Source organism: Moschus berezovskii, chromosome 5, assembly GCF_049115385.1.
Source record: "Moschus berezovskii isolate FMDL1 chromosome 5, NW_MosBer_1.0, whole genome shotgun sequence".
Lineage (NCBI taxonomy): Eukaryota > Metazoa > Chordata > Mammalia > Artiodactyla > Moschidae > Moschus > Moschus berezovskii.
This window is the reverse complement of record NC_142464.1, coordinates 81,808,642-81,828,214: the sequence shown is the minus strand read 5'-3', so window position 1 is coordinate 81,828,214 and position 19,573 is coordinate 81,808,642. Positions and strand designations below refer to the sequence as shown.

General features: G+C 42.1%; 1 protein-coding gene across 1 annotated transcript; it reads left to right on the top strand.

The window, feature by feature from the left end:
• The first annotated feature begins 491 nt into the window (after nt 1-491).
• Nucleotides 492-10,776, top strand: LOC129562023 (nitric oxide-associated protein 1). Its single transcript, XM_055434968.2, has 7 exons — nt 492-1,768; nt 2,832-2,996; nt 3,581-3,786; nt 6,381-6,512; nt 7,497-7,613; nt 10,066-10,186; nt 10,464-10,776. Exons 1-7 carry the CDS (start codon nt 511-513, stop codon nt 10,658-10,660), a joined length of 2,196 nt encoding a protein of 731 aa, XP_055290943.2. The 5' UTR covers nt 492-510; the 3' UTR covers nt 10,661-10,776.
• Nucleotides 10,777-19,573: the final 8,797 nt, after the last annotated feature.

Below are 19,573 nucleotides of genomic sequence, written 5' to 3'. Positions count from 1 at the left end.
CGGCACCAAAAAAAGAAAGAAAGAAGATTTAATAATAAAAGGTTTAATTGTCGCCGTGCTCTATTTTTTTCAGTTCCAAAGATTTAAAAACACGAAGCTTTTAAAAAGGATCTGTGTACATCAACTATGGCCAAATCTTTTTAAATGTTTAAGAAATGTGATTTTAATGCTGTTGCACGAATAATGATACCCAAAAAAAGCCAAGAAGATGTATTAATAAAAAGTTTTAATTGTGGCTGTAAGTCTGCGACATTCGATTTTTAATTTTCCAGTTCAAAAGACAAACACGTAGCTTCTAACAATGTGATTTCTTAACAGCAGGTGGTGCCAGGGACAGCGCGTTAAACAAACCTGAAAGTGGATATCCCTTCACTAACTACCCTATTCGACCGACCTAGGCTAATCTAAGTCCCCGGTACCGCTTTAAGTAGGTTATGGGCCACAGAGCCTTCATCGCGAGAACTCACGAGATTAGACGTGGAAGGAGGAGCTTCAGTGCGACGCTGACGAATGACGGCTCTCAGGTACTCCCGGCCTGTCTCTGCTGTTTTACGCTCTTCTGGGGCCGCAGTGCACGTGCGAAAAAGTGGCTCCGCCCCTTTGCCCATTCCTGCATTTCTCATGCTGCCCGCGCGCCTAGCTCGCAGGCTTCTCTGCGGCTTCTTGCGGGGACCCACTCCCACTGTTGCGCGTCACGGCGTCCGGGAGACGCTCCTCAAGAGGAGATGCGCTACCGATTACTCCTCCCGACACCCAGCGGGCCTGGGACGTGGCCTTCCTCGTGGCGCGACGGCGACTGGGGGTAACCCAGGAGGGGCTGACCTGGAGGAGAATTTTCTGTTCCCTGAGTACGTCCTGGATTCGGAGTCGGAAGCGACCCTCCAGGACCAGCTGCGGGAGCTGCAGCAGCGGCAGGAGGAGGAGGAGAGACGGATAGAGCAGCGGCGAGAGGAGAGGCGGCAGCAGAAGTTAGGCGCCGGCCGGCGGGTGCACCAAGTGGTGGGGCACCCGGACCCGACGGTGCCGCCCAGCGGCCAGAACTGTTCTGGCTGCGGTGCGGAGCTGCACTGCCAGGACCCCGGCGTTCCCGGCTACCTGCCTAGCGAGAAGTTTAACAGCGCGGTGGCGGAGGAAGGGGGGCTGGAGCGGACTGTATGCCAGCGCTGCTGGCTGCTGGTGCATCACCGGCGCGCCCTGCGCCTTAAGGTGAGCCAGGGACAATTCCTGGAGCTGGTGAGCGCCGCGCTGCAGCGGCCAGAGCCAGCTCTTGTACTGTACATGGTGGACCTACTGGATCTGCCCGACGCCATGCTGCCCCACCTGCCTGCCCTGGTGGGCCCCAAGCAACTGATCGTGCTGGGAAACAAGGTGGACCTGCTGCCCCAGGACACTGCCAACTACCGGCAGCGGCTCCGGGAGCGACTGTGGGACGAATGTATCGGCGCCGGGCTCCTGCCGCCCCGCGGCTACCGAAGAGCTCAACGTCCCAGTGGGGACCGGCCACGGGGCGGGGAGGACAATGCGAATCTTCCGTCGAAGTCCAGCACGGTGCTCAGAGACGTGCGGCTCATCAGCGCCAAGACTGGCTATGGAGTTGAGGAGTTGATCTCCGCGCTCCAGCGCTCCTGGCGCTACCGCGGCGACGTCTACCTGGTTGGCGCAACCAACGCTGGCAAGTCCACTCTTTTCAATACGCTTCTGGAGTCCGATTATTGCATCACCAAGGGCGCTGAAGCTATCGACAGGGCCACCATCTCTCCTTGGCCTGGTGAGCATCCCCTTCGTTTTATGAGAAGCTGGTATTCTGATCGTGATTCACTCTCCTAGTCATATATTCTTCCTTAATGTCCATCAGGGGCTGGTGGGAGGCTTCCCTTTAAAAATTCTGTACCTACTTTGTTCACATTTCTCGTCCGTGGCAGGTCAGTGCTTGCAAATTCAGTATATGTTGTAATAACTTTTCAATAGAAATACTCAATGGAGTATTCCTATGTTCACGCCACTGTTCTAAGCACTGTAGGTGAACCAGAGGACAAAGCAGTGTTTGTTTTGCTCTCTTGAAGGTTTCCGTTGTAGCTTTAGTCCTTTGTAAGTTTCTCCAGAAAATCCTTTTACTTTGTGGAAAAAAGCCTCCTTCCATCCCTCATTCTTACTCTTCATATATTGAGTTTACTCATGAGAATTCTATACAGATTTAACAAATGAATAATTCACTGATGCAATATGATGTGTGGCTTTGTTGAAAATAAAAGTCAACTTTGTGACTTCAAGAAACATCTGTAGTAATTGCAAAATGAATCCTTCTGTGACCTGTTTTTATGTTAACAGTTGGCAAAATGAACTGCTTCATTTGTTCCTTTGAAACCAGTGTTAAACTTTGCTTGGTAAACTGTATTCTCTGTCCTGGACTTTGGGAGACATACACAGAAGTGCTTTTTGTACCGGTTAGTAGTATGCATAAGATGGAAAGAGATCAGATCTATAGATTTGGCATTCAGATCCTAGTTGAGCCTGTGAGCCAGTCTTTGAGCCTACTGCCTTATCTGTAACATAAGAATAATTTTGTAGAGGGCTGTCATGAAAGTTAAGAGAAATAATCACAGTACTCAAGCCAGTACGTTCCGTTCCGTTCCGTTCTGTCGCTCAGTCGTGACCGACTCTTTGCGACCCCGTGGACTGTAGCCTACCAGGCTTCTCCGTCCATGGGATTCTCCAGGCAAGAATACTGGAGTGGGTTACCCTTTCCTTCTCCAGGGGAGAAGATCCTCTTAAATGTTTTGTTCCATTTTCCTGTACAATGTTTGTAACAGTGTATGTATTTGGTATTTCAGGTACTACATTAAACCTTCTGAAGTTTCCTATTTGTAACCCAACTCCTTACAGAATGTTTCAAAGGCAAAAAAGGCTTAAAAGAGATGCAACTGAAGCAGAAGATGATCTTGGTCAACAAGAACAAAATAAACTGAATCTCTTAAAAAAGCATGGTTATTTAGTAGGTAAGTGTCTTCAACAGGAAAACTAGTATAACTCTATGCTAAAATTTTTTGTTGAGCATCTTGAAATATAGCTCTCTAGGGCTAGCCAGTTTTTTATGAGAAGAGACACTCCCTCTTTTTAGAACATAGAGACCTTTTAGAGGCAAGGCTGCTGTTTGGAAGTCCAGAATTCACTGCACTGGGAAAACTGAGATGGTAGATACTTGAAGAAATCCAGGAAAGGAAATGTGAATAACTGCCTATCTGGCTATTGTTAGAACAATTTGCACTAAGATACCAGCCCCCTCCTTGCAGACCATACAAGTTGTTGAACTGTAACAGCTTTAAATTGGATTGTCCCCCTTTCCTTAGTATCTCTTTCCAACCTTTATTTATGAAAAACTGATTTCCAACACTCCTCCCCTCCACAGAATGTGCAGAGTCTGACTCTGACTGCATTTAGAAACAGAGCAAAAGTATCACTGTAGTCTCACTTCCTTCCAAACACCATAGTTAGTCTTAGTAACTTGTTTGAAGCAAACATAAAAATTACGAGTCAAAAGCTTTAAACGAGTGACTACTAACTTCAATATAACTTGTTCTAGGAAGGGTTGGAAGAACATTCTCATATTCAGAAGCACAGAAGGATAAAGCTGCCTTTGAATTTGATGCTGATTCATTTGCCTTTGACATGGGAAATGAACCTGTTATGGCTGCAGATAAATCCACCAAACGAGTAGAACTGACCCCGGAAGATGTGAAAGATGCCCACTGGTTTTATGACACCCCTGGGATTACAAAAGAAAATTGTGTATGTATTTCATGTCTTTTAGAAACATTAACTTTCAAGTGCAGGAGTACTGTTTTAATCAGCAGAAGAAAAATAGGCATCCTTTCATTTTAGACTCAGTTCTGATTCATTCATCGAACTGTTTCCTTGGTGAATCTATATGCTATTTGGTAGGCGTCACTGCTGACAACCTACTTCTATCTTTGTGGTTTTTACCTTAGTTAGAGTTACAGAATCCTAGATTTTAAGGTTGGAAGAAATCATAAATGTCACTGCAGTCCAGCCACCTGTCCCATACTTGAATTCCCTCTATAACATATTCACCAAGAGGTGCACCCACCTTGAACTGAAGTAAGGAGGGACTCACCCTCAACTAAAGCAGTGTCACCTCACGTCCCAAGGTCACCCATTTGATCTTTGACCTGCTCTTTATATTGAGCTGGGCAGTCTCCCTGTACATACTTTGTACTTCTTGTTCCCCAAAGGTGTATGGAATAAATGTAATGCCTCGGTCCCTTTGCCAGACATTGAAATGTTTTAAAGTATAATGCCCTCTCTTTCTTACTCTACGCTTTTCTTCTCTGTCATTAATTCATCCTACAGACATGGAGACTGTGCCGACATAATCCAGATGATTTGTCATTTCCTGGAGCTATTCTGAGAATAGGCTATGAACACAGGACACTTTCCAGCATGAGTTCTAATTTGTTTTTTTTTTCTTGAAAAAGTGACACAAAGTATTAAATTTCTTAAGTAGGTGCCCCCTCAGATAAACCTAATTTAGAATAGGATCAACTCATTGTTTATGTCCAATCTTTACTCCCTTAGCAATTCAGAACTTCACAGAGTAAAGAAAAAGCCAAGGAGTACAAGAATTTGGTAAGATTTAAATCAAAATCTGACTTTAAAAATTCGAGAAAGTAAAAAAAATAGCGAGATATCTTTTGCAAACTTGTTTCTTAAAGAAAAATAAAATTTTTAAAAATGTAATGTCTAGGAAGATTCGAAAGAAAATAATGTAAGGGGGTGGCAAGTAGTTTTCTTCAGTATTTGTGTTTGAAAATGCACATGCAGGAAAGAAATATTTTAACCCTTTTAGCAGAGACCCTAATTCTTCCATTTCACAATAGAGTGCCTTGCTTCAGCTTAGGAAACTGGTTCCCACTACTACTGAATTATTACTACTGCTTCCTAATAATGTTCTATCACTTTAACTTTACCCACTCATCTTTAACTTTTAGGCTCAGTTAAGGCAATGACATGACTGAAGCGACTTAGCAGCAGCAGCAGGTCAGGGATAGCAACTCCTTTAGTCAGGTATACCCTCTTTTCAATTGGTCAAAAGGCAAGAATTTGCTAACTATTATAGACAGCAGTGAGTCCCTCAAGTTTTTAGATATAAAAGTTCTCTCAGGCAATTTGATTCTCTGTCAGTTTACTGATATATTTATTTAATGCCTTGAACCAGTGTTTCCAAACTAAAGCAAGGAACTCTGTTGTAAAATGGAAGTGTGAGGGTCTTTGCTAAAAGGGTTAAAGTATTTCTCTCCTGCCAGGGGCTTTAAATGTGCTTTTCAAACACAAGTACTGAAGAAAACTACTTGCCACCCCCTTACGTATTTTCTTTCAAGTCTCCCTAGATATTGCATTTTTTTTAATTTTCATCTTACTTTTCTTTAAGAAACAAGTTCATAAAAAGCCATTTTCTTACTTTCTCGAATTTTTTTAGTCGGATTTTGATTCTAGTCTCACTAGAATCTTGTACTTCCTGGCTTTTCTTTTCCATTTTCTCTAGTCTACTTAGGAATCTTTATCCTCAGAAGTCACAGGATCCATACCTTTGTGTTTTTGTGTTTTTTTGCCTAGTATTTGTAGGAAATAAGGACAGTGAATACTGGAATTTAGAAAAGGTTCTTCAGGCTTTTTCCTTGAGCCTCGAGTGGGGTGATCACTCTCATTTAATGCATGCATAGCTGCCACGAGGACAAAACATAGCATATTACCTTACCATTACCTGAGAATTGCTGCTCCCTAGAAGCCTTGACAAGGAAACATATTTTTCTATCCTAGGATTGAATCATCAGTGTGTTCAGTTCAGTTCAGTTCAGTCGCTCAGTCGTGTCCGACTCTCCGCGACCCCATGAATCACAGCACGCCTCCCTGTCCATCACCAACTCCCGGAGTTCACTCAAACTCATGTCCACAGAGTCGGTGATGCCATCCAGCCATCTCATTCTCGGTCGTCCCCTTCTCCTCCCGCCCCCAACCTTTCCCAGCATCAGAGTCTTTTCCAGTGAGTCAACTCATCGCATGAGATGGCCAAAGTATTGTTCAGATCACACCAAATTTGACAGAATTCAGAGGATGCTGTTGTTTCACATACCTAATACTGCCATTACTTAAGTTGTGAAACAAGAGAAGAGCCAACTATACAATGATTCCAATAGACAGAAAGAAGCTATGAATTTTATGTGCAGCAAATTCTGGAATACATACTTTGATGTATTGTGAAGCCTGGAATATATAATCGTAACTTTTTATCTTACGGGTGAAGCACGATACAGCATATGTTCATTGAAAGTAATTCTCAAAAAAATCTGCGCTTTGCTTTACAGATTTTAAGTCTTCTAACAGAAAAAGAAGTAAATATTGTATTGCCAACACATTCCATTATTCCAAGAACTTTTATGCTAAAACCAGGAATGGTTTTATTTTTGGGTGCCTTAGGCCGCATAGATTTTCTGAAGGTAAGTAAAGTCTGTACCATTGAACAATGACTTTATTTTTGGGATTTACTTTAAGCAAGCAGATATTATCAAGACTAGCAAAATGTTGATAACTAGGTCATGACTGTGTTGAGGTTGATATCCTTTTCTTTTATGTGTGTGTTTTAAAATGTCTGTAATAGAAACCTGGGATAATGAAATGGTGGGAAAAAGTAATAAGTCTTAAAAAAAATTGTCTTCAAAAAACAGCTGAATGTCCCATACAACTTGACATTAAAAAGATAGTTTCCCTCTCCTTTGGTATTCTTTTCTGTGTAAATCAGAGGGCATACGTTTAGGGGCAGGGTTAATATGGCATTAAATTAATTCCACAGTCTATATCTGATGATACATATACTTTTATACATGTATTATTTTGGTTTGGTATTCATTTACATAGCATCTACAGAACTGCTCCCCGTTTTTACCAAAGTGAGCAGAAAAATGGAAAATGAAAGATGGATATGTCCAACAACACTCAGTGCACCCTGTGGGCCATTACCTTAGCACACGTCTTGGGTTCCTGTTTGTTCATAATTTGTTGAAAATTTGGCCTTACACACTTCAAACCTTACATACATTTTTAGAGACCATACAAGTTAACATTTTAAACCAAACTTTATACAGGGACAATTAAAGCAGATGGTATTTGTTTTTCATAAAAATATACATTTGTTTAGGTATCCACGAAGTACATATAAGGTATCATAGGTTTATTCACATGTGTGTAAGTGCATTGCTTCTGTCATGTTTTTCCTACCTTCCTCTTTTTTTTTGCCACACCACATAGTATGCAGGACCTTGGTTCCCCAAATAGGGCTTGAACCCAGGCCACTGCAGTGGAACCACAGAGTGCTAAGGACCGGACTGCCAGGGAATTGCCCAGATTTTTTTTAATTGTACCTTGTAATGTGCTGGTTTTCCAAGTTTTCATTGTACAGATAAGTTCTTTCTTCCTTTCTTAAGGGAAATCAGTCAGCTTGGTTTACAGTTGTGGCTTCCAACTTCCTTCCTGTTCACATTACTTCGTTGGACAAGGCGGATACTATATATCAGAAGCACGCAGGTCATATGCTCCTGAAGGTGAGCCAACATGATTTGATGGTTGAATAGTTAGGTTAATACACCCTGGCAGTCCCACAGCCCTGATAAAAAGCCTTTGTTGGACAAAACCATCTTTGTTACACCATCAGCTAGCTCTCCCTGACCTTGTTGACTGTGAGGATTTTGGCTATAAAGTGAGACGGGCTCTGATAAGAAAAGGGATGTTGGATTGGACTGACCTCACAGTACTGACAGAGCTGGGTTTTCTCTGGGTGACACTGTCCAGTATGGTAGCAACATGTGGCTATTTCAATAAATAAACTTTAAAATTTAGTTCTTTACTTGCACTAGCCACTTTTCAACTGCCCAGTGGTCACATCATTTCAAAAAGTTGCGCTGGATAATGTGAGTGAGAAGATGTTGGATTTTCTGACAACTGGGTGATGCTACTGGCATGTAGTGGGTGGAGGCCAGAGATGATGCTAAACATAATGCATGCACAGGACAGCCCCTCACAACACTGAATTATGTGGTCCACATGTGAGTAGTGCTGAGCTTAGAAGCCCTTGTCTGGGTGGAAAAGCTCTCCTCCCAGGTTCTTAATCACAGACACAGAGACTATCGTATGTCTTCTCTCCTGCTTACGTGATCCTTCCTTTGACCTGTTAAGCAGTATGTGAAAATTTCTCTGATCTTTCCAAAAGCAAAACTCAGTGTCCCACTCCTTCCTCTTCATCAAGCTGACTCCTGCTCCTCACCTCCCATCCTCTGTAGTCCCTGCTATGCCCTTTCTGTGCCACTGTAATTGTTCCAAGTTCACCAGAAACTGAATGGGGCCTGTTTACAGCTCTTTAACCAGACCTGTATACACATTGTTGGCTAGCCTGTAGTGTATGATGGCTAAGATCACCGGAGTTAGGCTGGGTTCAAATCCTACTCTGCTCCACCACTTGGTGAAGCTGTGTGACTTTAGGCAAGTTTCCTTTACCTCTGTCTGTTGTGACCACACCATGAGGTTGTGGAGAAGATCCAGGGCCAGGGCACCGTTGTCACTGCTGTGTAAGTGTTTGTGGTGATGAGGAAGGGGTTGGGACATAGCTCCTGCAAAAATACCAGGTGCATCCAATGCAGATGTGATTTACATTAATGAATGCTCATACAACTAAGTCAAAACACACACCTGCCCTTCAACCATAATAAAACCAACCTGAGAAATAAATGCTTCTTTCTCTCTGGACTAACTAAAAAAGCCAGTGAAATTAAGATTCCATTGAAATAACTGGCCTAAAGTTGATGCTCCAGACACATTAGGATTTGAGGGGAGGGCTCCACCTTCATGCATCTGTGTAGTCTTCAGGGTGGACTCACTGATACTTCCAAAGCGACACTCAGGTTTCTCTCCCCTCATCATACAGACAGTTTCTTGGGCCGCTCTGTGCTTCTGCCTTGCCTTCATCTCCCAAGTCAAAGTCAATCCTGCCTCCTAATCATCACTGAGACCAGCCTCACAGTCCAAACTTTAGCCTGCTTTCTGAGATTATGAGGTATTTCCTAGATTCCAGTTTTATTGTCTTCCTCCCACCCCCACTCCACTACAGCTGTAGTTCTCAACCAGGTTGATTCTTATTGCAAGGCAACTTTTAGCAAAGCCTGGAGACAATTTTGGTTTTCACAACTTAATGGACGCTGAGTAGAGGCTGCTAAAAATTGTGCAATGCACAAGACAGCCTCCCCCAACAAAAAATTATTTGGCTCAAAAGGTCAGTAGTGCTGAGGTTGACAAATCCTGCACTGTACAGGTTTTTCCAAAATATGAAGCAGGTCACAGTATTCTTTTTCATTCTTTTTCCTTTCCTGCTTATAATTCCTTGTTAGTTCCACATTACTGAGAAGTCGAAACTGAAAGCCTCATCACTAATACACACACGAAACACACTCTGCACAGTTAAACTACAATTCTCTGAACTCATCCTTTTTCCAATTTTTGTGTCTGTACATTACTCAGAATACCTTTCAACACTGAGTAACTTTAATCTATTTTTCAAAATTCTGCTTATTAATGGTTTTACTTGACCAAGCCACATTATTCCCTTCACAACCATAGTACTTAATAGATTGCCTCTCATCACATTTCTTACCTTTTATTTACTTGCTATGTCCACCTTCTGATATCCTCGGAGCAGGGACCATACTGTAACGTCTATGTTTGTGTTCTTAGTGATAAACACAGAGAAATCCATTAATAAATAAGTAAATTATTATCCACTTATTCCCAATATATGGAAACACCTGTAAACATAGAGCTGATATTAACCTTAACCATGTACCCTTGATTTCTAATGAGGCAGGGATTAACCTGTGTGTCCAGACAGGTCTGTAATGGTTTAATGGTTTTATTTTTGATACCTGTACGGTATTATCAGTGCCTTACTTAGAGTTATCAGGGGTTTCATTTGAATTTCCAAATAACTTTATCTCCTCCCAATGGAAGGTACCAATGGGTGGAGAAGAAAGAATGGCAGGATTTCCTCCTCTTGTTGCTGAAGACATCACATTAGATGAAGGACGTGGGGAATCTGAAGCAGTGGCTGACATCAAGTTCTCCTCTGCAGGTAATTTTACACCAAGCACAAGAGTTTAGCATATTTTTATACAGATTTGCCTTAACTGACATAAGCCAAATATTTTAAGAAATACATGCTAGATTATCCATAAGATGCAACCTGCTCTGAAAATGAATCTGTACATTTTCACAAATGCACTGATGCTTTTTAAAAAAATAGAGTGAGGCAGCAGTAGCCTCCCTTGGGTCTCCATCTGGAGCTGCGTTTGGTGTTTTTCATAGGATGGTTGCTAACACCGTCTGTGTTTCTTCGTGTGCCCTCATAGGTTGGGTGGCAGTAACTCCGCAGTTTGAGGACACACTGCACCTCCGAGGCTATACACCTCAAGGGACAGCTCTGACAGTCCGGCGCCCTCTCTTGCCACATATAGTTAACATCAAAGGAAAGCGCATCAAGGGAAGTGTGGCATATAAAACCAAAAGGCCTCCTGCCCTTGTGTACAACCTGCAGAAGAAAAGATAGATACGTGAAGCTGACCTGTTCACATTGAAGATGAACTGTATAGAACATTCTGTGTGCATCACACCGCATTTTATTAAATATCGCTATAATAAAGCCCCCTCACCCTTTTTAAACTACCAAGGACCATGCCTCTTTTTAATGAATTGAGTTTGTAAACACGTTATTTTTAGTAGGGTACATACAGGTGTGTATCTGTGATTCAAACATACCTAAAAAAGAGTTCTGCTACATTGTTTTCTCCCACTAGTATTTGTTATTGAGACCAGATGGCACTTCTCATTTAGAATCTAGTTGAAAGAGCAGCTTAGCAGTTGGCTTAAGAGAAAATGGCAGAAAGTTAATTTCTCCAAAATATGCTGGCTTAAATGAGAGAGGTGAGTAAGCGGCTGCACTTCATGTGCCAAGCACCCAACTGGGGAACACACCATGGCTTCCAAATCTGGGTCTAAGATGGTTGCTCAGGTTGTCATCCTTTCACAGCAATGGGAAGAAGAGAAGAGAGTGAAGAGCATGCAGCTACCACACTGAAAAGAAGGGAAGAGCTGGAAGTTGCCCACATCACGTGTCCAGTGGTCAATATTTCCATGGCCACACCCTGCCATGAGGAAGCTGGAGGATGTAAACAGAAATGCGGAGTCAGATTTTTATTACTTAGGGGAAGCAGCAGTGAAAGAAATCTGGAAAACAAGTAGAAATTTCCCTTACATAATCTAAAAGTGCCTGAAAATCTTAGAAAAGGATTTATGTTATATCTTTTTGAAATCTGAGATCTATTCTGCAAGGATCGGAGCACTTTAACTATTTTATCAACATATGTCTATAAACACTGTACATAAAACATTACACCAGTCAGAAGCCTTTACCTTCAAGTATTCCTAGTTGAGTAAGTGGCCCTATAGCTGTGGACAATGAATTGGCAAGTCAAGTCCCAGGTCCCAGGATGAGATGAATGCTGTGAAGTTAATTGACCTGAAGCAGATCCCTGAACTTCCTGTAGACTTAGGGTTAGCCTTTACTGTTTAATAGTCCTGTATTCTCTGACAACATACACACTCGAGCCCCCCACCCCGCCCCACTAAGTAGGTCATTGTAGGATAAATGGTCAGTATTTTAAAATGCAACTTGGAGGGCTTTTTGGTAGCTCAGTGGTAAAGAATCTGCCTGCCAATGCAGGAGACACGGGTTCAATCCCTGATCCGGGAAGATCCCACGTGCTATGGAACAACTAAGTCTGTGTGCCACAACTATGGAGCCTGTGCTCTAGAGACACTGCAGCAACTACTGAAGCCCACGCACCCTAGAGCCTGTGTTCCATGACAAGAGATGCCACCACTGTGAGACACCCATGCGCTGCAACTAGAGAGTAGGCCCTGCTACCCACAAAAGCCAGCTTCACCAGCAAAAACCCAACACAGCCAAAAGTAAAAATTTAAAAACACTGCTACTTGTAAAAACCGTAGGTCTCACTTTCATTATGTTTCAAAGTGAATGCTATTGGCATCTTGGGGAAAGTGGTTCTGTATGTGTATCCTTCATCCCCAAACGCCACTAGCAGGACCCTACCCCATTCCTCACCGTGACAATGGAGAACCCTGACGTTTCTAGACCCACCCTCTAGAGGGCGGTAGCTTTCCAAGTAAGAAAACGGTAGCTTATTTCTAGTTTATTTTGGAGAAAATGAAATACTAAATTTTATAACTTAAAACTGTGACCATTGTATTTGTGTACTGTTTCCAGTTTGGAGCTTAGGCCTGAATCTTTAAAGAGAAGAAAATGTGGTAAACGTGCATTTATGGAAAAATATAGAACCCAATCATAAGGGATTTGATTTGTACAATGGAAGTGAGAAATAGATTTAAGGTACTAGATCTGATAGAGTGCCTGATGAACTCTGGACGGAGGTTCATGACATTGTACAGGAGACAGGGACCAAGACCATCCCCATGGAAAAGAAATGCAAAAAAGCAAAATGGCCGTCTGAGGAGGGCTTACAAATAGCTGTGAAAAGAAGAGAAGCTTCCGAAAAGCAAAGGAGAAAAGGAAAGATATAAGCATCTGAATGCAGAGTTCCAAAGAATAGCAAGGAGAGATAAGAAAGCCTTCCTCAGCGATCAATGCAAAGAAATAGAGGAAAACAACAGAATAGGAAAAACAAGAGATCTCTTCAAGAAAATCAGAGATACCAAGGGTACATTTCATGGAAAGATGGGCTCGATAAAGGTCAGAAATGATACGGACCTAACAGAAGCAGAAGATATTAAGAAGAGTTGGCAAGAATACACAGAAGAACTGTACAAAAAAGATCTTCACGACCAAGATAGTCACGATAACGTGATCACTGACCTAGAGCCAGACATCTTGGAATGTGAAGTCAAGTGCGCCTTAGAAAGCATCACTACGAACAAAGCTAGTGGAGGTGATGGAATTCCAATTGAGCTATTTCAAATCTTGAAAGATGATGCTGTGAAAGTGCTGCACTCAATATGCCAGCAAATTTGGAAAACAGCAGTGGCCACAGGACTGGAAAAGGTCAGTCTTCATTCCAATCCCAAAGAAAGGCAATGCCAAAGAATGCTCAAACTACCGCACAATTGCACTCATCTCACACGCTAGTAGTCATGCTCAAAATTCTCCAAGCCAGGCTTCAGCAGTATGTGAACCATGAACTCCCAGATGTTCAAGCAGGTTTTAGAAAAGGCAGAGGCACCAGAGATCAAATTGCCAACATCCGCTGGATCATGGAGAAAGCAAGAGAGTTCCAGAAAAACATCTATTTCTGTTTCATTGACTATGCCAAAGCCTTTGACTGTGTGGATCATAATAAACTGTGGAAAATTCTGAAAGAGATGGGAATACCAGACCACCTGACCTGCCTCTTGAGAAACCTGTATGCAGGTCAGGAAGCAACAGTCAGAACTGTACATGGAACAACAGACTGGTTCCAAATAGGAAAAGGAGTACATCAAGGCTGTATATTGTCACCCTGCTTATTTAACTTCTATGCAGAGTACATCATGAGGAACGCTGGGCTGGAAGAAGCACAAGCTGGAATCAAGATTGCTGGGAGAAATATCAATAACCTCAGATATGCAGATGACACTACCCTTATGGCAGAAAGTGAAGAGGAACTCAAAAGCCTCTTGATGAAAGTGAAAGAGGAGAGTGAAAAGGTTGGCTTGAAGCTCAACATTCAGAAAATGAAGATCATGGCATCTGGTCCCATCACTTCATGGGAAATAGATGGAAAAACAGTGGAAACGGTGTCAGACTTCATTTTGGGGGGCTCCAAAATCACTGCAGATGCTCATTGCAGCCACGAAATTAAAAGACGCTTACTCCTTGGAAGGAAAGTTATGACCAACCTTGATAGTATATTAAAAAGCAGAGACATTACTTTGCCAACAAAGGTCCGTCTAGTCAAGGCTGTGGTTTTTCCCGTGGTCATGTATGGATGTGAGAGTTGGACTGTGAAGCTGATCACCGAAGAATTGATACTTTTGAACTGTGGTGCTGGAGAAGACTCTTGAGAGTCCCTTGGACTGCAAGGAGATCCAACCAGTCCATTCTAAAGGAGATCAGTCCTGGGTGTTCACTGGAAGGACTGATGCTAAAGCTGAAACTGCAATACTTTGGCCACCTCATGCGACAAGTTGACTCACTGGAAGACTCTGATGCTGGGAAAGGTTGGGGGCGGGAGGAGAAGGGGACAACAGAGAATGAGATGGCTGGATGGCATCACCGACTCTGTGGACATGAGTTTGAGTGAACTCCGGGATTTGGTGATGGACAGAGAGGCCTGGCGTGCTGTGATTCATGGGGTCGCAGAGAGTCGGACACGACTGAGCGACTGAACTGAACTGATAGAACCCAAAAACTGATGCTGTATTTACCCTGAAAACTTATTTAGAAAACCAAACATTTCTCCCTCATCTTTTCTTTAGACTGTCAGACGTCTCAACTAGCAGAGATTCCATTTTTAAATATTCAGAGTTTATATTCTCAGGTTTCTCTTACCTCTAAAATTCAATGGTTATGTTTTCACTAAGGCATATCTAAAAATGTTCCAAGGTACTTTGCTAGCAATTTTAAACAGTGCAATTTACTAAGTAAGTTTCAGTTTCCCTGGTTTTAATCTCTTTGGGTCTTCATTTTCTCATCTATAAAATGAGGGAATTACACTATATATTTCTCAGTCCTAACTTTATAGGATTTTCAGCAAAAACAGGCAGGGAAGCCAAAAAATGGTGGTTACAAGACCTCAGATGAAAAAAAGCCATCTGAGCATAGACAGTAGAGACTGGTGCTAGGTTTTGCTATTAATTTACACCACATTCTGCCAACCTAGTGCAGCCCAGATCACTGCTGGTATCCAGCTGATCCACAGTGGATTTGTTATTAAGAAAGTTCTCTTACTGTGTTGATTTCCGAGTATGTCAGCTTAATCCACTGGTCTCGGTATGAAGAATACCCTTCTAGCATTAATCATTTATACCATGGTGGCATGCAGGAATCAGGAAAAAGAAGTTAAGGCAAGGTGTCAGGAGAGCCCCTCATGTCCACAGAATAGGGGTTGAAGTTCCATCTTCTCTTTTTCTCCCCTTTTAAAAGAGCAGCATTTTCTTCAAAGTTTCAGTGAAGTTTAATGTATTTCTAATCACCATAAACAGCAAGTTCTACCAATCATTGGGGCTTTACTGTGTTTAATTTGTCTCTGTTACTCGCAACACTTGCCATGACAACTGAGAAGTAGAGAACAGACGCAATCCTGTGTACTTGTGCTTCTTGATCACTCACCCTCTGCAAAATGGAAATCAAGACTGGTTTCCTGCAGATGACTAACTTGGTGCTCCAGTGGTGCCAGACACAGCAGACCTCTTATTGCTTCACAGAATAGGCACCCCATGCTCCAGCTGAGGCGAGCTGTTTTGTAGACGGCCTCTGATCATTTACCCTGGCTTCCCTCCCACCTGGCTGTGTCTCGTGGAGCAATAGAATCATTTCCATTCTTTCTCAGACTGCTCCATTTTCTCTTGGCTCCTCTCCTCCTCCCCAAGGGATTGTTTTCTCTCAAATGTCAGAGTAATGCTTAAACAATAAAAACAAGACTTCAGACTCATGTGAACCCAACAGATAGCACCTCTGCCTGCTCTTAGTATCTTTGTCCTGTTGTCTGTCTCACTGATGCCCTGTAGTGGGTGGGAATGGCTTAAGATTAATAATTTAACATCATGTATGAACGATGTATCACTTTTCCCCATCATGTCAAAGACCATAGATATTCTCTCATTTAGTACAAGAGTTTCATGATCTGAAAATTCCTAAGTCTAGAGTTTTAGAGCAAATATGGCTTGGAGCTTCAGGTTCCTGTTTTTCAGAAGCTTCCTTTTGTTTCTCATATAATTCTCAGAATTTGCCTTCTGAGTAATAAACCTAGTGGAAAGATTTCTTTGGTCTTAATATTCTCACCGGTAGGTACAATAGGTATGATGCGTAATCACAGACACTGCGAGTACCTCTGGCCAGGAGCACTGGTAGATCTGACAAAACTGAGGCCACATACACACACATTATCTGTTTCTTAATGTGGGGTAAAGACATTATCATGTGGTTTGGGACATGTTAGACAGCCAAAGTTCCTAACTTTTCACTAAGTCCCCAGAAAATAGCTGTAATGGATTCAATGTTAGGAGAACAAAGGGACTTTTCTGAGGGGTTGATTTTTGCCTTCTCTGAAAAATGGAAAGCTGACTTAGCATTGACACTTTTCTATGGTTTTGTCCTGTCCTGCCTAAAGGCAGTACCTCAGGACTGTTGTATTTGAGAGTATTCATTGCTGTTATGATCATATGATGACTTCCCAGGTGGTGCTAGTGGTAAAGAACCCACCTGCCAAAGGAGACATATGAGACTCGGGTTCAATCCCTTTGTTGGGAAGATCCCCTGGAGGAGGGAATGGCAACCCACTCCAGTATTCTTGCCTGGAGGGCTATGGTCCATTAGGTCGCAGAGTCAGACACTACTGTAGCAACTGAGCACCCACGCAGCCCTTATTTAGGACAATGAGCCAGGCACTGTTTTAAGCATTTTATATATATATTAACTGAGTCCTTAGAACAACCCCATGCAAGAGGTATATACTACTACTATCTGTATTCAGAGATGGAACTGAGGCAAAAGTAACTAGCCAGGGTCACATAACTAATGAATGACAGAGATGTGATTCAAACAAACACAAGCTTCTAGCATCTTTATACAGTGAAACTTTTTCCCTTTCAACGTACAGTTCTATGGATTTTAATATACACATTCATGTGTGCTAAGTCACTTCAGTCGTGTCTGAATCTTTGTGACCCTATGGACTGTAGCCCACCAGGCTCCTCTGTCCATGGGATTCTCCAGGCAAGAACACCGGAGTGGTTTGCCATGCCCTTCACCAGGGGATCTTCCCAACCAGGGATCAAATCAGAGTCTCCTACATCTCCAGCATTGGCAGGCAGGTTTTTTACCACTAGCACCATCTAAGATAATCAACCCACTTGAAGCCCTCAAAGGTAATCACACAATTTCCTTGGAAACCCTGTGTTACAGACACTTCCTAGCTTCATTTTAGTCCTCCCATATAAAATTTCAGTCTGAGAATATTCCTCCAAAATATATACATACACACACACAATTTTAAAAAAAGAGTCTTCTTCATAGGTAGGGGGTTGATGTGTGATGGGCTGTACCCTTACTCAAATCTATACAAGTGTTCTTCTGTGATTTCTATGCTGTCTTACCGTATCTGGTAGTTTTAAATTTAAAGTGCTTTAACTAAGATAAACCATATTGGGGAAGAATATGAAAATTGTGAATTGTGTATGTATGTATAACATACACATTATATGTGTGTATTTGGAAACAGCCCAAGCCTGGGAGGAGGGTAGAATCAAGTTTTCAAGAAAACCTCTTAATAACCTGAACAAAGGGAGAAAAGGGCACAAATATGTGGGAGGAGCTAGAGCATTCTAGGGTTTTCAAATCAAAGTGGGAGAGTTAGGAAGGAGGGGTTGGAAAGGGGAACAGGGAACACCTCATCAGGGGTGTATCTAGATATCTAGATATAGATATAACTGAACCACTTGTGCAGTAGAAGTTAACATACTGTAAATCAACTATACTTCAATAAATTTTTAAAAAACAAAATAATTGAAAGTAGTTTCATGACTGGCCAAAAATCTTTACACATTGCTAGTGATCTTTGCCAAGTACCGCAGACAGATCACAGCATAAAGGGAGATTCTAACCCACAATTCTGATTAATAGGAAATAACATACACAGGAAATTTGGAATGCAAACATCCAAAGAATTATACCATAGGAAAGAAACTATCCTAAAAGAAAAACTGATCTAAAACCCTGATCCTTTAGTGACATAGGAGAACTGGTGGTCCCTACCTATTCACAAATCAAATAGCTCCAAAAACCAGATTTGGCCCTGAACTTGTTCAAATGGCCTTGTCTTTTCTACCTGTGTAGCACTCATCCTGTTTCCTGTTCCTTTTCACATTTAACTAAAAGGGGATCCTGGTTGCCCAGTTCTCCTCAGCATTTAACATTGGGCCTAAAAATATTTATTTTTCCTGTCTTTGACTTTAAATTATGGTTAAGTACTCAACAGGAAGGAAAATTAGAAAAATGGGGACTACTGTCCCTAAAAGATAAAGGATGTATTTTATTGAAGTATTAGCTTAAGAAAATGTCTTTTTCACTGGACAACTAAGGCTATTATGTAAAGTTAGTTCTGAGGGGAACTTGGGTAAGATGGTTCAACAAAATGATGCTTAACAGTCCCACTTACCCATTAACTCCTAATGGCTTCAGTCACTTCTAGGTATAATTGCTCACTTGTCAACTGGAAATGCTTCTTTTTTAATTAAATTGAGAGCATAATTAGGTTTGTATCCACATCTAATGACTGAGTAACTAACCACCTCAAAACTTAGTGAATTGAAAGAAGTTTTGCTCTGATTCTTTCATGTGGCAGTTTAATCTGGGCTCAGCTCAGCGGTTCTTCTGCCCATTGGGGATATGCATTTGCAGCCCTCACTCCATGTCAGGAACTTCGGCTGGGATGGCTTTAACAGCTGAGAAACCTGGGTCTTTTCCCAGGGGTCACTCTCTCTACCTAGGAAATCATCCTCAAAAGTAGGCCAGTTCCGGCTCATTCACAGGTGATGGTGTTCAAAAAGAGCATGAGTAGAAGCTGCAAGGCCTCTGGAGGCTGAGGCTCCCAAATCACACAATGTCAACGCGGCACCAGAGACTCAAGCTGACTGGATGGGCTGCCAAGAATCTGTGGCTACTTTCATCCACCACACAGTTTCAGCATGTTCATCACCCTGAGGCAAATGCAGTACAACATGCTGTATGTTCTGACCTATATGAAGAGAACCCACTGTAAATTTATCAAACAAGAAATTTGATGATGGGACTTCCCTGGTGGTCCAGTGGTTAAGAATCCGCCTTGCAAGGCAGGGGAAGTGGATTTGATCCCTGGTGGGGAACTAAGATCCCACATGCCACAGGGCAACAGCCTATGCGCCACAATGAAGACCCTGTGTGCTGAAACTCTGACCAGATGCAGCCAAATAAATAAATGAATATCAAAGAAAATTGATGCTGACTTAAATTTACCTCAGGAGTCAAATACATAGAATAGCTACGTGATTGAAAAAAGGAGGGAACAAAGGTTGTACGATTTTGATTTCATCATAAATCTTTTAGGAAGTTTTTAAAGAAAAGTGTACACTATTACTTCTGTAAATTTAAAATGCAAAAAATCCATTCAGATGCAAATGTAGTTTATCTCCTCTCCCTTACCCTATCAATGCTGAATGCTACATGAACATGTTATCCATCATTATTATTTTA